Source organism: Anas acuta, chromosome W (assembly GCF_963932015.1).
Source record: "Anas acuta chromosome W, bAnaAcu1.1, whole genome shotgun sequence".
Taxonomy (NCBI): Eukaryota; Metazoa; Chordata; class Aves; order Anseriformes; family Anatidae; genus Anas; species Anas acuta.
Window position 1 is genome coordinate 21,566,181 of NC_089016.1, and position 18,842 is coordinate 21,585,022.

At 43.9% G+C, this 18,842-nt stretch overlaps 2 protein-coding genes and 1 long non-coding RNA gene across 6 annotated transcripts in view; 2 read left to right on the forward strand and 1 right to left on the reverse strand.

Moving 5' to 3' along the window:
- The window catches only part of LOC137847047 (uncharacterized), a 98,700-nt gene that overhangs the window by 74,031 nt on the left and 5,827 nt on the right, over positions 1-18,842 (reverse strand). For 3 of the 4 annotated variants that reach the window (XR_011090747.1, XR_011090748.1, XR_011090746.1), the window contains exon 2: positions 10,799-10,936. The exons of the other annotated variant lie outside the window; for it this stretch is intronic. This is a non-coding gene — a long non-coding RNA (uncharacterized lncRNA). The remainder of the gene's footprint in view (positions 1-10,798; positions 10,937-18,842) is intronic. 4 annotated transcript variants of the gene reach the window in all.
- Positions 5,467-10,377, forward strand: LOC137847025 (endogenous retrovirus group PABLB member 1 Env polyprotein-like). The gene has a single exon (XM_068665274.1). It carries the CDS (start codon positions 8,624-8,626, stop codon positions 9,809-9,811), a length of 1,188 nt encoding a protein of 395 aa, XP_068521375.1. The 5' UTR covers positions 5,467-8,623; the 3' UTR covers positions 9,812-10,377.
- Positions 10,509-18,591, forward strand: LOC137847038 (transcription factor BTF3-like). Its single transcript, XM_068665310.1, has 6 exons — positions 10,509-10,665; positions 10,943-11,011; positions 14,753-14,866; positions 15,074-15,275; positions 17,647-17,700; positions 18,220-18,591. The coding sequence occupies exons 2-6, from the start codon at positions 10,943-10,945 to the stop codon at positions 18,264-18,266; spliced, it is 486 nt and encodes a 161-aa protein (XP_068521411.1). The 5' UTR covers positions 10,509-10,665; the 3' UTR covers positions 18,267-18,591.

Below are 18,842 nucleotides of genomic sequence, written 5' to 3' on the forward strand. Positions count from 1 at the left end.
CTACAAAGTCAAACCCAGCTGGACAGTCACATTCATTTATGTTGCATTCCTTCAGGGGCTCATCACCCCAGTCCTTGCAGTCTCTCTGCTGGTTACACACTTTATTGGTATCTATGCATTCTCCACTTCTGCACTTGAATTTGCCAGGTCCTGAGCACTGAATAACATTGTTACAGTTTGCTTCATCAGTGCCATCCAGACCGTCTCTCACACCACTGCACTGCCTTCTTCCATGGACACAGTTCCCATCTACACATCTGAACTGGTCTGGCCTGCAGGTCTGAGAAGGGCAGTTAATTTCATCACTTCCATCCTTGCAATCAGGATCTCTGTCACAGTCTTTTTCACCATCACATTTACAGGACACCAGGATACACTGGGTTGACTGAGGACCACAGCTGATTTCATTTACCTGGCATGTTCTCATATAACACAGATCAGCAATCTCATCAGACCCATTTTCACAGTCCGGATCCCCCTCACACTGCCATCTGTTTGGCACACACTGACCACTGTTGCACACAAAGTCAGATTCAGCACACGTCTTCTTCACACAAGCACTCTCATCACTGCCATCTGAGCAGTCTTCACATTTTGCTCTAGCACTGTCGGCAGCAGTGCACAGGCAGGTGAGGGCGAGCAGCAGGCAGAATGCCCCACAGCGCGGCAGTGCCTGCCGCCGCCCTGCACCTATGTCACTTATACTACTCCTATTACCCGTGCTAGTAGTGTCAGTGGCATCCTCCTGGTACCGTTTCTGTCTTTGCCGCCCCTTACTCTCCCCCTTTTCTTTTTGCCACTGACCATTCACCACAAATGGATAAGACACATGATTACTAGTTAGGAAAGAGAGTATAACGTCTGCTATACGGCTGCAGGCAGTGCCAGCTGCAATCCTAGAAGCTGTTTGTGAACGAGCCTGCCGGTGGTCATTTGGCAGTGTAATCTGCGTCTCTGCACTCCTGCCCTGCAATAGAGCTAAATCGTCATTAATAGTCCGTAGAATGAAGCAACCCCACGGAATGTTATCCAGAAACATAGTTATAACACCGATCTGGGGACGAATAGTCTTTTTTGCATTGCAAGATAAACCTCTCATAAAAAGAATGCCAAAGAGAAGCAGCACAGCCGCTGCTGCTGCCTCCATGGTTACGTCAGACAGGCTGCAGGGTCCTGATGTCCGCCCCTCTGCTCTGTGCCGACTCGCCACACGGTGAGAGTCGGCTGCCGTTGTCCACTGATGCCTCTGGTCTCCCGTAGCAGCTCGATCTCGGATGTCCCGCATCACACCGTGATCACGTCAATTTCCCGCGGCCCTCCGCAATTCCACGTCCCGCCGCAACTCCGTTTCCCGCGGCCCTCCGCAATTCCACGTCTCGCCGCAACTCTGTTTCCCGCGGCCCTCCGCAATTCCACGTCCCGCCGCAACTCCGTTTCCCGCGGCCCTCCGCAATTCCACGTCCCGCCGCAACTCTATTTCCCGCGGCCCTCCGCAATTCCACGTCTCGCCGCAACTCTATTTCCCGCGGCCCTCCGCAATTCCACGTCTCGCCGCAAAACCCCGTTTCCCACCGTTTTCCGCGTCTCTCAGCGGGAGTACCGCGTCTCACCGTGAGGCCTGTGTACCGTGTTTCCGGGCCGGTGTCCGGTCTGCTCAAGCGCCGGTCGGATGGGCGCTCCGAAGTCCCGACGGCGCGGCGAGATCGCGGCGCCGCCGGTCCCGGCGCCGCCGGTCCCGGCGCCGCTGGTCTCCTGGTCTACCTGCGTTCGGATGTGCCGGCGCCGCTGGTGTCCCGCTGCGCTGCGATGTTTGCCCCGGCGCCGCTGCGATGTCCGTGCTCGGCTGCGATGTCTGCTCCGGTGCTGCGATGTCCTGCTCCGGTGCGATGTCTGTTCAGGTCCTGTTCAGGTCTCCCGCTGCGATGTCCTGTTCAGGCCCTGTTCAGGTCTCAGCCTGTTCGGGCGCCATATGTTGCAGGAAGCACGGCCGAAAGCACGACAGACACCCAGTAGAGTCAGATCATGCTCCATTTTATTGCCCGAATAGCCTAACTTTTATAGAGAACTTAACAGGGGTGGACAGTGTTTCACACAAGATTATTGGTCAAGAGCACTCAGACAAACAACTGCAAGAAAACAACCCCACCTGCAAGAAAACAACCCCCTTGTGATTAGCAGTCACATAGACCTTGCCCTTGAAGCCAGCTACTGGTAACAATATTTTTCTGAATTCCTCAATTGGGCGATGTGGGAACACTGTCATGGGAACTTCTCATAGTTGCCCTGGTAGCTTGGTTTGCTCAGCTACAGCAAGCCATGGGATTTTTGCTGTTTCAAGAAATCCCTCAACAGCAGTAGATTTTCCATCCCATTTTCTCATGTCCTCTCCATGGTCTCGTAAGTAAAACCACAGGGTGGCACGGGGTGAGTACCCACCATATCGTCTTCCTTGTGTGGGTGAACGCCTACCCCTGACAGCTGAGACACTGCTTTGTACAGGTACGGAGGAGAATAATCTCTCTTCAAGTTGGTGAACCTTTTCAGAAAGTTTCTCCCAAGTGTTCTCTTTTGGTCGTTGGACACTGGTTGGTTCAGGTTGGGGGGAAGATAGATTCTCTTTAAGTTGGTGGACCTCTTCAGAAAGTTTCTCCACAGCTGAGACGCAGGCCTGTAAGGAAGAGGAGAGACTTTCTTCGTACTGCCGGAGTTGTTTAGCCGTTTCATCCACTGTGGGTTCCTCATCCTCTTTCCAGGCCATTATTGCCAATGAGCTGGCATATGATGATGGTGCACTCCGTACAAACTTCCGCCACATGGGTCGTGTACACTTGACTTCATCTGGGTCTTTGGATGTTTGTCTGAGGTCTGGATCCTCATAAATCACTTCCCGTACGGCTAATTCCCTCAGGTACTGGATTCCCTTCTCCATAGTGGTCCACTTGCCTGGTAGACATACAAGTTCTTCCTTGAAGGGATACCTTTCCCTCACAGCTGAGAGGAGACGCCTCCAGAGGCTGGTGGATTGTGCTCCATCTGCAATTGCTTTGTCAATGCCGGCGTCTCGAGCAAGGGATCCCAGCCGCTTGGCTTCCCTGCCGTCTAATTCCACACAATTGGCTCCAGAGTCCCAGCACCGGAGCAGCCAGGTGACAAGCTGCTCACCTATACAACGACCAAAATCTTTTCGCACATCTCGCAGCTCACGTTCGTTTAGGCTTCGGGTAGTTACTGTTGCTTTTTCGGCATCCTCATCTTCCTCCTCCTGAATCCTTGATGGCCCAGCGTCGTCGTCATCTTCGTCATCTCTATACCTAGTTTTGGCAGAAGCCTTACCTGGATTGGCAGAAGACTCTCTGCGTTCTAAACGACTTGAATCTCTATACCATTTTTTCACCTTCTCTACAGGGGCAGCTTGCACTGCTACTGCTCGTTTCTCTGACTTTGTTACAGGGTCTGCCACAGGGGTTGGAATACCCTCTGCAGGGGCAGCTGCAGGAACCGGAGCTGGAGCGGCTGCAGGAACTGGAGCTGGAGCATTTGCAGGAACTGGGACTGGAGTAGCGGCAGGAGCTGGGACTGGAGCGGCTGCAGGAGCTGGAACTGGAGCGGCTGCAGGAGCTGGGACTGGAGCGGCTGCAGGAGCTGGAACTGGAGTGGCTGCAGGAGCTGGAACTGGAGCAGTTGCAGGAGCTGGGGCTGGAGCGGCTGCAGGAGCTGGAACTGGAGCGGCTGCAGGAACCGGATCTGGAGCAGCTGCAGGAGCTGGGACTGGAGCGGCTGCAGGAGCTGGGACTGGAGCGGCTGCAGGAACTGGGACTGGCGCGGCTGCAGGAACCGGATCTGGAGCGGCTGCAGGAACCGGATCTGGAGCGGCTGCCGAGTCCACCGTAGGGGTCACAGTGGCCGTTGGATCTGTCACAGGGCTTGGAGTGGCCGCAGGGTCTGTCACTAAGTTGATAGCAGTATCAATGGCAGCTCGATAGGCATGAGCCAGGCCCCAGCACGTTACAATGATTTGTGTTACTTTGGAACTGCCAGAATCATGACACCTTTTTTTCAAGCATTCTGCCAGTTTTTGAGGATTTTGCCATTGTTCAGGGGTGAATTTCCAACACACTGGGGGTGCCAACTGCTCTAGATGCCTGCCCATATCCACCCATACTCCCTGCCACCCACAACTATACTGCCTCCAGGCAGATCTCCGGATGAGCTTCCCAAGTAGTTGTTTAACTTTAAGCAGAATCTGAAGTGCATTCATGAGGCAGAACAACAGGACTATGGTATTCTGAGTATTCCAAAAATATTCAATATCTTGGAGAGCTATTGTGACAATCTCAGGGGATAAGAGGGTGGTGAAGGAGGAAGGCAGAGTGATCCAGGAGGATACAGGGGTGGTGAAGGAGAAAGGGAGAGTAATCAAGTAAGAAAAAGTATCTTCCCCTTTCCCCTCCACAGATTGACTCTCTAACGGAGAAAAACAATAGGTATAATTGCTAATAGTTCCCAAGATACTGATTCCAAAGTACAGAGTCCACGATGTTACTGAGTATAAATACCAAGTTAGAGTCATGACCAGATATCTTATCGTCTCATAAGCCATTGCTATAACACTCAGTACCATAATGATCTGAAACCAGGGCCCGGAGAGATAAACAACACTACAGAGAGCAAATACGGAAAATAATGTACTATAATACTCAATTTGGAAAACAGGCGCAGCAGAGTTGAGATTAAAGCAATCAGCATCATGACAGGTGACTATTAAGCAGGTCTAATCCTTACACCAATTTTAGTTTAACACACTCTGATCAGATCTGCCGTTATCTCAACCTTTTGGGCCCCACGTTGGGCGCCAAAAAGACTGTCGTGGTTTAACCCGGCCGGCAGCTAAACACCACGCAGCCGTTCGCTCACCCTCCCCCCTCCCTCTCTGGGACGGGGGAGAGAAATGGAAAGTGAAGCCCGTGAGTTGAGATAAAGACAGTTTAATAAGACAGGAAAATAATAATAACAAAAATAATAATAACAATAATAATAATAATGATACAATAGTGATAATATGAAAGTAATAATAGTATGTACAAACAAGTGATGCACAATGCAATTGCTCACCACTCGCTGACCGATGCCCAGCCTAACCCCGAGCAGTCCGGCCCCCTCCCCCCCGGCTAGCCACCCCTATATATTGTTTAGCATGACGTCAGATGGTATGGAATACCCCTTTGGCTAGTTTGGGTCACCTGTCCTGGGTCTGTCCCCTCCCAGCTCTTACTGCACCCCCAGCCTGCCCGTTGGCAGGACAGAGCAAAAGGCTGAAATGTCCTTGGCTTAGTATAAGCACTGCTCTGCAACAATTAAAGCATTGGGGTGTTATCAGCACTCTTCTCATCCTAAGCCAAAACACAGCATTCCACCAGCTACTAGGAAGAAAATTAATTCTGTTCTAACTGAAACCAGGACACCAGCTCTTACTGCACCCCCAGCCTGCCTGTTGGCAGGACAGAGCAAGAAGCTGAGATGTCCTTGGCTTGGTATAAGCACTGCTCTGCAACAATTAAAACATCAGGGTGTTATCAACACTCTTCTCATCCTAAGCCAAAACGTAGCATTCTACCAGCCACTAGGAAAAAAATTAACTCTATTCTAACTGAAACCAGGACAAGGTGTAACCGAAAAGGCTTATTTTTGTGAACCTTTGAAGTACAAGTTAGGGAAACAATGGGGCATACACAGATTTTTATATACGCCTAACTCCTCATGGGCACTCTTAGGTAGAGATTTATTAGAGCAATTAGGAGCAGAAATTGTCGTTGAAAAAGGGAAAATGAAATTAAGAATAGGAGAAGAACAGCTAATAAATGTGTTAAGCTTGGCACTAATACAAACTGACCCTAAAAGTGAAATACCTTTAGAGATCACAGATCAATATGTCCAGGAGTTTGGGCTACCGAAGTCCCTGGAAGAGCAAAAATGTGACCTTAATAATTATTAAATTAAAGCCAGGAGAGAAACCCGTTAAGGTTAAGCAATATCCTTTGAGGATAGAAGACAGGAAAGGAATTAAAGAGATAATTGATAAATTTTTACAGTATGGATTATTGATTGAATGCGAATCAGAATACAATACACCCATATTGCCAATTAAAAAGGCAGATGAAAAAGCTATAGGTTAGTTCAGGATTTGAGGGCCATAAGTAAAATCACTGAGGATATACATCCAGTAGTGGCAAACCCTTATACTTTGCCAACTAAATTAAAGAATAGTCAAGTCTGGTTTACCGTACTGGATTTAAAAGACGCCTTCTTCTGCCTAGGCTTAGCCACAGAAAGCCAAAACCTATTTGCCTTTGAATGGGAAAATCCCAATTCAGGCAGAAAGACGCAGCTTACGTGGACATTACTACCTCAAGGATTCAAGAATAGCCCCACTATTTTTGGAAACCAATTAGCAAGGGAACTCGAAACATGGATGCCTCCGGACACTGAAGGTGCTTTGTTACTATATGTAGATGATCTCTTAATAGCTACCGAGACTAAAGGGAGCTGTATTCAATGGACTATAAGTTTTCTTAATTTTCTGGGTTTAAAATGGATATCAAGTCTCTTGACAGAAAGTCCAGCTGTCTCAACAAAGTGTGACCTATCTGGGATTTGAAATTTCGGGAGGACAACGAGAACTAGGAACTGAACATAAGGAAGTCATTTGCCGGACTCCAGAACCTCAAACGGTAAAGGAGCTACAAACCTTTTTAGGAATGACAGGTTGGTGTCGCCTTTGGATTTATAATTATGGACGATTGGTAAAGCCTCTATGTGAATTGATAAAGATTAACCGGTCAAAGTTAGTCTGGACTGGAGAAGCACAAAAAGTCTTTAAACAACTTAAACAAGAATTGATGATTTTAAAATATCAAGCAATATTAGTAGAACAAGATGATGTGGGAATTGTGGTCATTAACATCATAAATCCAGCTTCTTTCCTTAGTGGAACTCTGGATCAACCCATAACCCATGATTGTATAGAAACAATGGAGACTGTGTATGCTAATCGACCCGATCTTAAGGAAGAACTTTTAGAAGATGCTGACGAATCTTGGTATACTGATGGAAGCAGCTTTGTGAAACAAGGACAACGTAAGGCAGGGTACGCCATTACAACCACTCAACAGGTAATCAAGTCCAAACCATTACCCCTGGGACGTCCACCCAGAAAGCAGAGACAATTGCTCTTATGCAGCACTGGAACTAGCAGCAGGAAGGAAAATAAATATTTGGACAGATTCTAAATATACATTCGGCATGGTACATGCTCATGGAGCAATTTGGAAAGAAGAAATTTTAAAATTGTTAGAGGCTGTAAAACAACCAGAAAAGGTAGCTATCATGCATTGTCAGGGACACCAAAAGGGGAACACCGATTTTGAAATTGGAAATCGATTGGCAAAGGCTAAGCGGGCAGCTGAAATAACTGAGGTGAAGGCATTGTCTTTGATACCAGACGGTAAAATCCAAACTATATCCAAATTATACAAAAGAAGACTTAAAATTAATTGAAGATTTGAAAGGTAAAATGAAACCAGATAGACGAGTATATTTAAAAGATAACCACATAATAATACCCTCTAATTTGACATGGCTCATAGTTCTTACAGAACACAATAAAACACATTGGGGAGCTGGCACACTGCATAAGAGCCTGAGTCAGACATTAGTGGAACAAAATTTATATACAACAATAAAACAAGTAACTCAACAATGTAGCATTTGCTTACAAAATAACCCCAATACCAAGAATAGAATAAAATTTGGAATAATCAGTAAAGGAAATTATTCGGGGCAACTGTGGCAAATTGATTTTTCAGAACTCCCTAGAAAAGGGGGGTATTGTTATTTACTGGTTCTGACTGACATGATTTCAGGAAGGCCTGAAGCCTTTCCCTGTTGAACAAACAAAGCAAGAAGAAGTGGTTAAAGTCTTGTTAAATGAAATAATACCATGCTTTGGGATTCTAGTAGCAATGTCTTCTGATAGAGTTTCACATTTTTGTGTGCAAGTGGTACAACAGATAAGTAAGATTCTAAAGATATTCTAAAGACAACTGCATACTCTTTATAGACCGCAGGCAAGTGGACAGGTAGAAAAAATGAAACATTTAATTAAACAACAAATAGCTAAAATCGGACAAGAATCTAATTTGTCATGACCTCAATCCCTCCCTTTAGCATTACTTAGAATTTGAGTTAAACCTAGAATAAAAGGGAATTTGAGTCCCTTTGAAATCTTATATGGAAGGCCGTATCCATTTCTATTTAGTGGAGAGGACCGAACGCAGTTAGGATTAGAATATTTATATGCATGTATGACTGAACTTCAGAAATAATTAAATAAAGTACATAAATTTGTTCTCAGGACCTGGGCTAGACGGTTGGATCAACCAATCCACCCTTTTAAGCTCAGGGATTATATATATAAAGACTTTTTCAGGACAACCCCTAGAGGAAAAACGGAAGGAAAGTGGACGGGACCATACCAGGTATTACTGACAACACACACCGCCATTAAGATTAAGGAGCAAGCAGCTTGGATCCACGATTCAAGGGTGAAGAAGGCCCTGGCGAGGATATGGACCACCACTCCAATTGGACCAACAAAATTATGGTTTTCCAGATCCTAATGATTGCAGGGGTGTGGTTCTCAGATTCGGGGTGGGCAGTTTGGGATGAGAACTTACACCTGTCCCTGATACAAACAATTTCTCAAGTAATTAATAAGACAAACTGTTGGGTATGCACCCATCTGCCACAGCATGGGAATAAGGGTGTATCGTTAATCAGGATTCCCTTGCCTGCAAACTTACCTTGGACTAATTTGTGGGAAAACACATCTTGGGGTCGAAAATATGAAGAAGTTTTGGAACTAGAAGTGAGTAGCTTTGTGCCGTTGGAATCTTACTATGTATGTGTACAAAGGTGTAACCCACCTAGGGGTATGGGAAAACAGGATTGTATAAATACGGATACTACTTATGTGGGAAATCAGACATCTTGTAATCGAACAATTGATATTAGTACGACTAGCGGCTGGGCAAATTCAACCAGCTGGCCGGTTCCAGAAGGAAAAGGGTGGTATTGGCTATGCAATGATACAGCCCGTAAGGTCTTGCCCGAGAATTGGAAGGGAACTTGCACTCTTGGAGCAGTAGTCCCCAATTTGACCATACATGATGTAGCGCCTCGAGGTTATTTGAGAAATCATATCCGGAGAATTAGACGAAAAATTAACAATCCATTGATAGAGAGACACACCGCTTTTCATAGTTTTGTTCGATGTTTTATCCCATGGTTAGGAGTGAGTGAATTGGAAAAGGCAATAGTTAATATTTCTGCAATTATAGAGAAGTTAAAAAACAAAACTCTGGATGCTATAAAGGCTCAACAAGAAGAGATATCTAGTTTATCACAGGTAGTATTACAAAATCGGATGGCCCTAGACTTGTTACTGGCCGCTCAAGGGGGAGTCTGTACAGTAATAAATACAAGTTGTTGTATGTATGTAGATCAGAGTGGAAGGATCTCTACCGACCTGGAAGAAATATGGAAGCAGACAAGGGTCCTACATGAGATCAGTAAAGATGATCTTTCATGGAGTTTTAGTGAAATATGGAATAAGTTAACCTCCTGGTTGCCCAATTTCCAATGGTTGAAACAAGTGTTCATTGCTCTAATCACATTAGTAGTGTTAGGAATATTTGTGTGCATGTTGTTTAGATGCCTGCTTTGTTGTGTTACTGTAAATAATGAAAGTATCTGATGCAAAAGAATTTGCATGGGAAAAGAAAAGGGGGGATTGATTAAGGAGGTATTGGGGAGGCATTGGGGAGGCAAGGACAATCCCCAGACATGGACTGTGTATCTCGAAACAAGACACTGGAACTCATGATAAGGAAGCGGCAGACGGACAGAGAAACAAATGTAAGGACTATAAATCTCAAAACTGGACATTGGAATTCATTATAAAGATACAACAAACGGAAGAATTGGCAACAACCAGCTCTCGCAATTAAGAAACGTGCCAATTCAGCAGATTCCTGACCAAAGGTGAAAAGTACACTGTGAGGAAGACTCGGGGTCTTCCTCCCCAAGACCCCTGCCCACAATTCTTGGGAGGCTCTACGCAGGCGCAAGGTGCCAAAAGGCTAATTAGCATGAGAAGCGAGGGAAGGCGGGGATAGGTAATGCATATGTATAGGCGCTTGTAGAATATTGATAGATTGATTGTATAAATTCAAGACTGCTTTCCGCTTTGGGTATGCACGATAGGTGGAGAGATCCCCCGTGCATCCAGCGCTGCAATAAAGAATATACCACTTAAAGGAATTTCGGCTTCGATCTTTGAATCAGGCATGCAGGAGTCTAAAGATCTCCGCAAGCATTTGCTACAGGGACGACACCACCTGACCAACCCCCAACTCCTCCTGTGGTGACGGTGACAGCTCTACCCGCCGCCGCAGAGGAGGAGATGACTGCACATGTGCTGTGCGACACGGAGTACCTCCCTTCCGGCCGCCATCTCGGTATCTGCCGCGGCTGCATTTAGCCCTGTGTTCCGGTTTGGGGGTTTTGTGTTTTTCCTCGTTTTGGTAGCGCTGTGCTCGTCCCGGGAAGGTACAAGGGAGGCCGTGGGGGTGGTTGGGAGGGTTCATTACGTGTCTGGGGATGGCGGCGGTGGCTGGGGGGGGAGGGAAGACGGTTATGGGCTGAGGTACTGTGCGCGAGCAGACTTTTATCTCACTCCTACCATGGCGGGGCTGGGGCGTTCTCCTGCTGGGGGTGTGTGGCTGCAGAGTCTATGATGCATACTTGCTTCACCACTGGGTTGCTGTGGCTTGTGGTGTTGGGTGCTTCCTGGCTTGTTTTATAGGCTTTCTTGTTGCTTCTGCAGATGAAAGAAACAATCATGAATCAAGAAAAGCTTGCCAAGCTCCAGGCTCAAGTGCGCATTGGTGGCAAGGTAGGAATCGCCTCCCCTCCCTGTCTCCTGGCCTGTGAGACTGCACGTCTCTGCCCACATGCAGGGCCTGGGACACGAGGTCCTGAAAGCTTGGGTGGGGAGCAGTCCTGAGGGTTATCAGCTCAACTTGACTGTAGGGGAAGCTGCCCTGCTTCAGTGATCTCTAGTAAGTTCAGCAGAAGCAGAATGTAGGAGCTGAACTTCCAGCTTTCTATGTTATAGCTGACTTGAAGCATATGTTCTCATATGGGCAGTTAGAAGGCACTTAAGGCTTAAAGTAGACCTTAGAGCAAGTGAGCTCAGGTATAGCTCTCATAATAAATTATAGAGGGTTATGTTCCAAATTCAAGTCATACATCCTTAAGTTGACCACGGCAGTTTTCTTGCCTTTTAGGACAGCTGAAATTTCTGTACTTGTCATGCTCTTATTATTATAGAATTAGGAAGTATAATGTGCTTGGAAGATCCTCTTATTTTATCATGACATTTGGATACACTTATAATCTGAAAAATAAATAAAGACTTTGAACATATGTATGCTAGCAAATGTTTAAGTTACGGTTTGAGTTTTTTAGCAAGGACTCATTAATAATAGTTTATATATTTGAGGAAATATATATATGTGCTATTTTGGAATATGAACTATTCAACAAAACTATTACTGACAGTCTCAAGTAGCTTCTGTGTTGAAGTTTTTGTCTTCAGCTGGAGACTTAGCTTTAAATCAGAGGAAAACTAGTTTTTAACTAGCTTGATGATTTTGCATGTTCTTTAAATGGGTTACTAGTTAACCAGAGAACTACTCTATTATATTGTTATGTGTATGTTACTGACATGTATTCTAACACGTTTCTGTCATTGATCATGTAAGAGTATGCATTCAGGTTGCAGCTCTTACAACTCTGTGCTCAATATAGGTCTTCTAGAGACATTAAGTGATGCTTATAATATGCTGGTGATGCTGCCATTCAGCTTTGAAATTGGCCTGTGAAATACTTTGAATGTCTGAGCTTGATGGTTTTTTGTTTGTTGGTTTTATAGCTGGAAATGATTACTAGAATTCTTTGTGACAAAGTCACCGTATAAATGGAGATTGAGTGTGGAGGAGGCAAAGTAATCAGCTAAGGGGGAAGAGTAATTTCTCCTTGTGTGGAAAGGCTGCACATTCTCTGCTGAAAAATTTTCATGACATTGCGAGGCTGCAGGTCTTACAAGCCAAATATTATATTTAGGTGGAGGGGTATTGCACTTATGTGTAATTTGAGATTTTTGTATAGGGTGTTGGTACAGCTAAACATCATGTCTTCTCTTCCAAACCTTCTTAGAAGACTGGCAAATGACTGGTCTGCTGTACCCACATTGTTCAGTACAGACGTAGAGGGGTGTGAACAGCATGTCTCAGCTTGATCAGGGTAGAATTTGCTTACTAAAATCCTGTGATCTTCAGAAGCTTGAATTTGCAGAGATGAAAGCAGCAGCTATTCACTTCAAATTAACTTGAGATTGTTTGAATCTTGATAGCTGTATGTAATATAGGTAAAGGTGTGCGTGTGGGGGAAGAGGTATGTGTTCCTACATAGCCTTTGATTCAAGACAATTTGTAAGAACTTATTGAGAAGTCTTTTGTTCAGAGCAATTTAACATCATAGGCCTTGTATTGTTTGATTTGTGTGGTAGTCAAGGTACACGAATGAAGCTATTTCTTTCATTACTGTCAGGGAACAGGGAATCTACATCAAGCTTTCTAGACAAAAGACTAAATTTTTGTGTTGTAGTCTTCCACATTTTAGCTTAATTTGATCTAAAGACAAATTACAGAATCACAGAATGGTTGAGGTTGGTCCAACCCCCCTACCAAGCAGGGTCACTTAGTGTGTGTTGCACAGGATGACATCCAGGCAGGTTTTGAATATCTCCAGAGAAAGAGATTCCACAACCTGTGCCACTGCTCTGTGACCTGCACAGAAAAGTTCTTCCTGATGTTCAGATAGAACTTGCTGTGCTTCAGTTTGTGCCTGTTGCCTCTTGTCCTGTTGTTGGACACCACTGGAAAAAAAAAGAGTCTGGCCCCATCCTCTTGGTGCACCCTCCCTTCAGATATCTGCATATGTTGATAAGATCCCCTCTGTCTTCTCTTCTCCAAGCTAAATGGGCCTGGCTCTCTCAGCCTTTCCTCGTATGAGAGATGCTCCAGTCCCCTTATCATCTTCGTAGCCCTCCGCTGGGCTGACTTCAGGAGCTCCATGCCCCTCTTGTACTGGGGGCAGAACTGGACACAGTACTCCAGTTGAGGCCTCACCAGGGCTGAATAGTGGGGCAGGATCACCTCATTTGACCTATTGGCAACATTCTTCCTAATGCACCCCGGGATACCGTTGGACTTCTTGACCACAAGGGCGCATTGATGACTCATGGCCAGCCTGCTGTCCACCAGGACTCACAGGCTCCTCTGCAGAGCTGCTCTGCAGCAGGTCAGCCCCCAGCCTGTACTAGTGCTTGGGGTTATTTCTTCCTAGGTGCAGGACCCTGAACTTGCCCTTGTTGAACTTCATGAGGTTCCTCTCAGCCCAACTTTCCAGCCTGTCAAAGTCCTTCTGAATGGCAGCACAGCCCTCTGGGCTATCAGTCACTCCTCCGAGTCTTGTGTCATCTGCAAACTTGCTGAGGGTATACTCTGTTCCACCATCCATGTTGTTGATGAATAAATTGAATGTCACTGAACACAGTATGTCAGACCCCTAGGGGACACTGTTAGCTACAGGCCTCCAACTGGACTCAGTGCCACTGATCATGACCCTCTGAGCTCTGCCCTCCAGCCAATTGTCAGTCCACCTCACTGACCACTCATCTATCCCACGCTTCCTGAGCTTGTCTGTGAGGACGTTATGGGAGACAGTGTCAAAAGCCATACTGAAATCAAGGTAGAGAACATCCACTGCTCTCCCCTTGTCCATCCAGCTAGTCACGTCATCATAGAAGGTTGGTCTTAGAAATTAAAGAAGACTGTCCTCAGTCTTTGGTTTTATGCCTATGATAACAGTTGAGGGAAAAGTTGCAATTTTTCTTTTCTAAGTACGATGCTGCAGAATTCCCATGAGAATTGTGGAATAAAGGTGTTGTCGATGGAAGGAAGACAGGGACACTCAATATGAGTGATCAGCAAGCTTCATTTTATTGCCCGAATAGCCTAACTTTTATAGTGAACTTAACAGGGGCGGACAGTGTTTCACACAAGATTATTGGTCAAAAGCACTCAGACAAACAGCTACAAAAAAACAACCCCACCTGCAAGAAAAGAACCCCCCTTGTGATTAGCAGTCACGTAGACCTTGTCCTTGAGGCCAGCTGCTGGTAACAATATTTTTCTGAGTTCCTTAATTGGGCGATGTGGGAGTCATTGCCGTGGGAGCTTCTCACAGTTACTCTGGTAGCTTGGTTTGCTCAGCTACAGCAGGCCATGAGATTTTTGCTGTTTCAAGAAATCCCTCAACATAAAGGTTCTCTAGTTCATTGCTTTCTAAAAACTTCACGCTTCTCAGGAGCATGCAAAGCTTGCCTTATAGGAAGGGAAAGACTGCTACAGTGTGGTTGGAAGGGTGGAGTGGTGTGTGCCATAACACAGAAATTGGACTTTGTATATTAAGTTGATTTGTAGATGACTGCAGAGAAGTTATGTGGCTCTGAGGATTAGAGTTTGTGAAGAACTACTTAAATACTAATTTTATTTTACTTTATGCAAAGGGTACTGCCCGCAGAAAGAAGAAGGTTGTCCACAGAACAGCTACAGGAGATGACAAGAAACTTCAGTTTTCTTTGAAGAAACTGGGAGTCAACAATATTTCTGGTATTGAAGAGGTAAATGCTTCAAAGGGGAAAATAATTTTCTATATAGAAATATAAAATGTATCAATATTAATTTTCTGGTAAGTAATATCTTAATCTGGTCTGTTTAAGTATATTAGTAAGTCTTTATTGAGCTCTAGGAACTTCAGCTAGTTTCCTGTTAAATTGAAAAATTATGCCAAACTGCTTGAAATGTATTGGATTTTTTTTTTCTTTCAGGTAAATATGTTTACCAACCAAGGAACAGTCATTCACTTCAATAACCCTAAAGTTCAGGCATCTCTGGCTGCTAACACTTTCACTATTACTGGCCATGCTGAGACAAAGCAGCTGACAGAAATGCTTCCTAGTATCTTAAATCAGCTTGGAGCTGACAGTCTCTCCAGCCTGAGGAGATTGGCAGAAGCCCTACCCAAGCAATGTAAGTTGAAACTTGTCTGCTACCAGCATGAAATACATTCGTAGGCTTACTTGTATAGCTGCAGTGAAATTCAGTGCATTCCTACTTTCTGCAAACGTATTTTAATGTGATTATAAAGAAATGGAACTCAGATCTTATTTATAGCTCAAATCCAACAAAGCATATAACAATAAAGCAGATGCACCTGTTTCTCAGTATATCCTGCAGTTGTTCTAGGTCTAGAAAGTTGTTGCTAGAGTTGATTTCATGGTAGTTTACTTCTTGATGTGGCTACCGTATTTAACTCTGGAAGAGTTAAGTTCTTAAAAGATATATTTTGAATATGTTTGTCTTTTCCACTTTGAATGGAAACTTGAGTGACTTGAGGACAGGCATCTTGGTAATGCTTTGCACCCTCACAAGTATGATGAAGGTATTTCTTGTGTGGGCTTTTTGATAGCTAAGAGGGAATTACACAGTTCTTATATGAAAACGTTATAATTTCTGTATGTGTGTAGGACAGTGTAGAGAACAGGACTGGTATGAACATTAAGCTGGATATGCCAACTTCCTATTCCATCCTTACATTAGTAAAAGAACAAACATTCAGGTTCTCTCTAGAATTGTGTGGGAAAAGTAGAGGAGAAACTTAAGTATGTAGTGTTTGGAAAAGGTGGTACTGCTATAGGTCAAGAATTGGGAGGAAAAAGGCTTGTAGACACTTGGGAACGTTCCTCATGTCCTGCAGGTAGGGTCTTCCCACTTTCTGTTCTCAAATACTTTGTTCCATACCTTGGAAGGAATGGACTTCTGAAACACAGAGAAAATGAAGAAGCTTATCAAGGTGTCCAGTTTTTGGTAGTAATGAACTTGATTGTTACACTTCTTTCTGTGCTTTGTTGCCAGCAAAGACAGCCTCTTTTTCCATTCCTAAAGTTGATGTTACTTCCCTCCTGTTAACTTCCTACTGAAAAAAAATCCCACTAGAAGTAGTTTTCAGGAGGTGGTAAACTGCTTCTTTCCCTGTGCAGCTCAGGTCCCTCCTTCCTAATGTCATCTCTGTAGCTTCTGTGTGATAGTAGCAGGGCTTGAAAGAAAGAAAACTTGAAGGATTAAAAATGATCCACTAAGATCTCTCTTCTCATAACAAAATGGGTATATATCTTCTCGTAACAAAATGGGATAAGCTAAATTGTGCAGTTTTAGTATTAGGGAAGCTTGTTTAAAGTGCTTCCTTTTGTATGACTTGGTAAATGGCTATTTTTTTCTACTTTGGGTGGATGTTGAAGTAGTTGTACAAAACTTTCCATTCAGCATTGTCTGCTAGATTTGGAAGCCTGACATCAAAAGAGTGAAGAATCTGAGATGACTATTTGTAGGTGCTAAAGGAAACTTAGTCTGGTTTTAGGGGTGAGAGAAAAATGCAGACAGCTTAGGAGGAAATAATATGGTACCAGCTTTCTGCTGTTAAAAACAAAGAGTTAGTGATGACCTCATCACAAGCCCTTTCAGACCAAAGTTTCTGCATTGATTTGGCCTAGTTCTCTGAAATCACTGTAACCTGATTTTTAGAAGTCTGGTATAAACCCATCTTTCCTCATGTTTTCCTTGAAAACTGGGAAGGATTAATTAGAATAGACTGAGATGATTGAAAATGTGGGACAGCTTAACCTAGGTAGTACTACTAAAAATAGCAGTAGTAGTAGTGGCACAGGCACCCAGGGACCTGAGTTAACTATTCCTAGCATTAGAGTGCCACGGTTTCACGGATACTAATTGGCCTGCTACATTGGACATGTTTAAGTCCCAGTATCTACAGTAAATGGGAATAGTGACTGAGTTTGCAGAGATGTGGACCAAAACACGTGGTTACCTCAATTGCTTAAGTGTAAAATTGTGCATCTAGTTTCATATTCCTCTGACTTTTCCAGGGAACAAGATGATCTTTAAGAGCCTTTAGTTATAGCTGTCTGCCTACAGCTTCAAAATTACACCTTAATTTTTCTTGAAGGCCAAGGATCATAAGGACTCATCTCTTTTCCTTATAAATTGTTGATGTTGTAAAATAAATAAGCTTTGAGAACCTCTGAGTAGTCAGAAGTTCATTTTCAGCTACAAAGTGCTCAATGGCTCAAGGTACAGGATAGTAACTAGCAAACTGTTTCTAGCATGCATCTTCGCATTTCCAGAGTTTGAGCATGATCAGTAACAAAGGGAATGTGAGCTTCCTAGGCTAGTTGTGTTTATTTAGCAGGGGAATTGTTTAGAGCATTGCAGCTTAACTCAGACTCTTAGCAAATGTTTTCCAAAAAACAAAACAAAACAAAGAACTTTGTAATCAAGATGCCTATGGTGAGCTTGAATAATGCTTTGAAACTACTTGCTCTTGCAGCTGTGGATGAGAAAGCACCACTTGCTACTGGTGAAGATGATGATGAAGTTCCAGGTAAGAACCAACATGAAATGGAGGTTAAGGAAGTGATTTTCTGAGAGAGAACATGTGTAGCATAAGGTTAGGCCAAGGACAGAAGGAGTATTGACTAGTCACTTCTCGTTACAGAATTTGAACGGGTTACGTATCTGTTTTCAGACACTGTGAGACTGGGTGAACCATTGGTTTGAGGTAGCATTTGTCCTGTGGAAGAGTAATAACTATGGCTAAGTTAATTATTTCATCTTCAATAAGAAGGCTGGGAAGAAACTGCCTTGTTAGTATCACTTTGCTTAGTTGTGGGTATAGTAAAGTTAAATGATAGTAGGTGGTTCATTATAATGCATAATTCTAAAACTTCTTGGCATAAAGAATGAACCCTGGAGCTCTTAAACATTATTTGATCTGTATTTTATAAGATGACTTCTTTTTTTAACCTTTTAAGTGCTTGATATGAGGTAGAACTTCAGGAAAAAAAAAAGTGTGGCAAAGCAGAAGCGGATCAAACTCTAATATCAATGTTTCTTTTTCTAGATCTTGTTGAAAACTTTGATGAAGCTTCAAAGAACGAGGCAAACTGAACCAAGTGTCACTCTGAATTAAGTTAAAACTTGAAAAAGCTATATGGAGCTGCTATTTTATATTGTGACTTATATTTGAATTTATTTCCTGATGAGTTCTCAAAACTTGTAATTGAAAACTCCTTGAACCTGCAGCTCTTCTTAGTTACTGTTTGTATACAATATTATTTTTGTGGCCTGATTGAATAAACCTATCTTTTGAAATATGTCAGATTGCTAATGAATCTCTGCCTAGATACAATTTTTGAGTAACTTGTATGCAGTCAAAACCCCATCTCTACTGAACTTTGGTATACAATTAAAAATATATTAAAGAAAAAAAAAACTTTTTTTGATGTGGCTTTTTCTCAGGAAAGTGTGTGGGTGTGGGAAATGGCTGTAAATAATAAATCATAAAGGGTATTGCTTCTCTGCAGAAAAGCATCTTCATCGATGACCTTGATGAGGGAATAGTGTCTGCCCTAAGCAAGTACGCAAATGACACAAAGCTGGGAGGGGAGGGGCTGACACGCCAGAAGGCTGCGCTGCCATTCAGCGAGACCTCGACAGGCTGGAGAGATGGGCAGGAAGAAACCA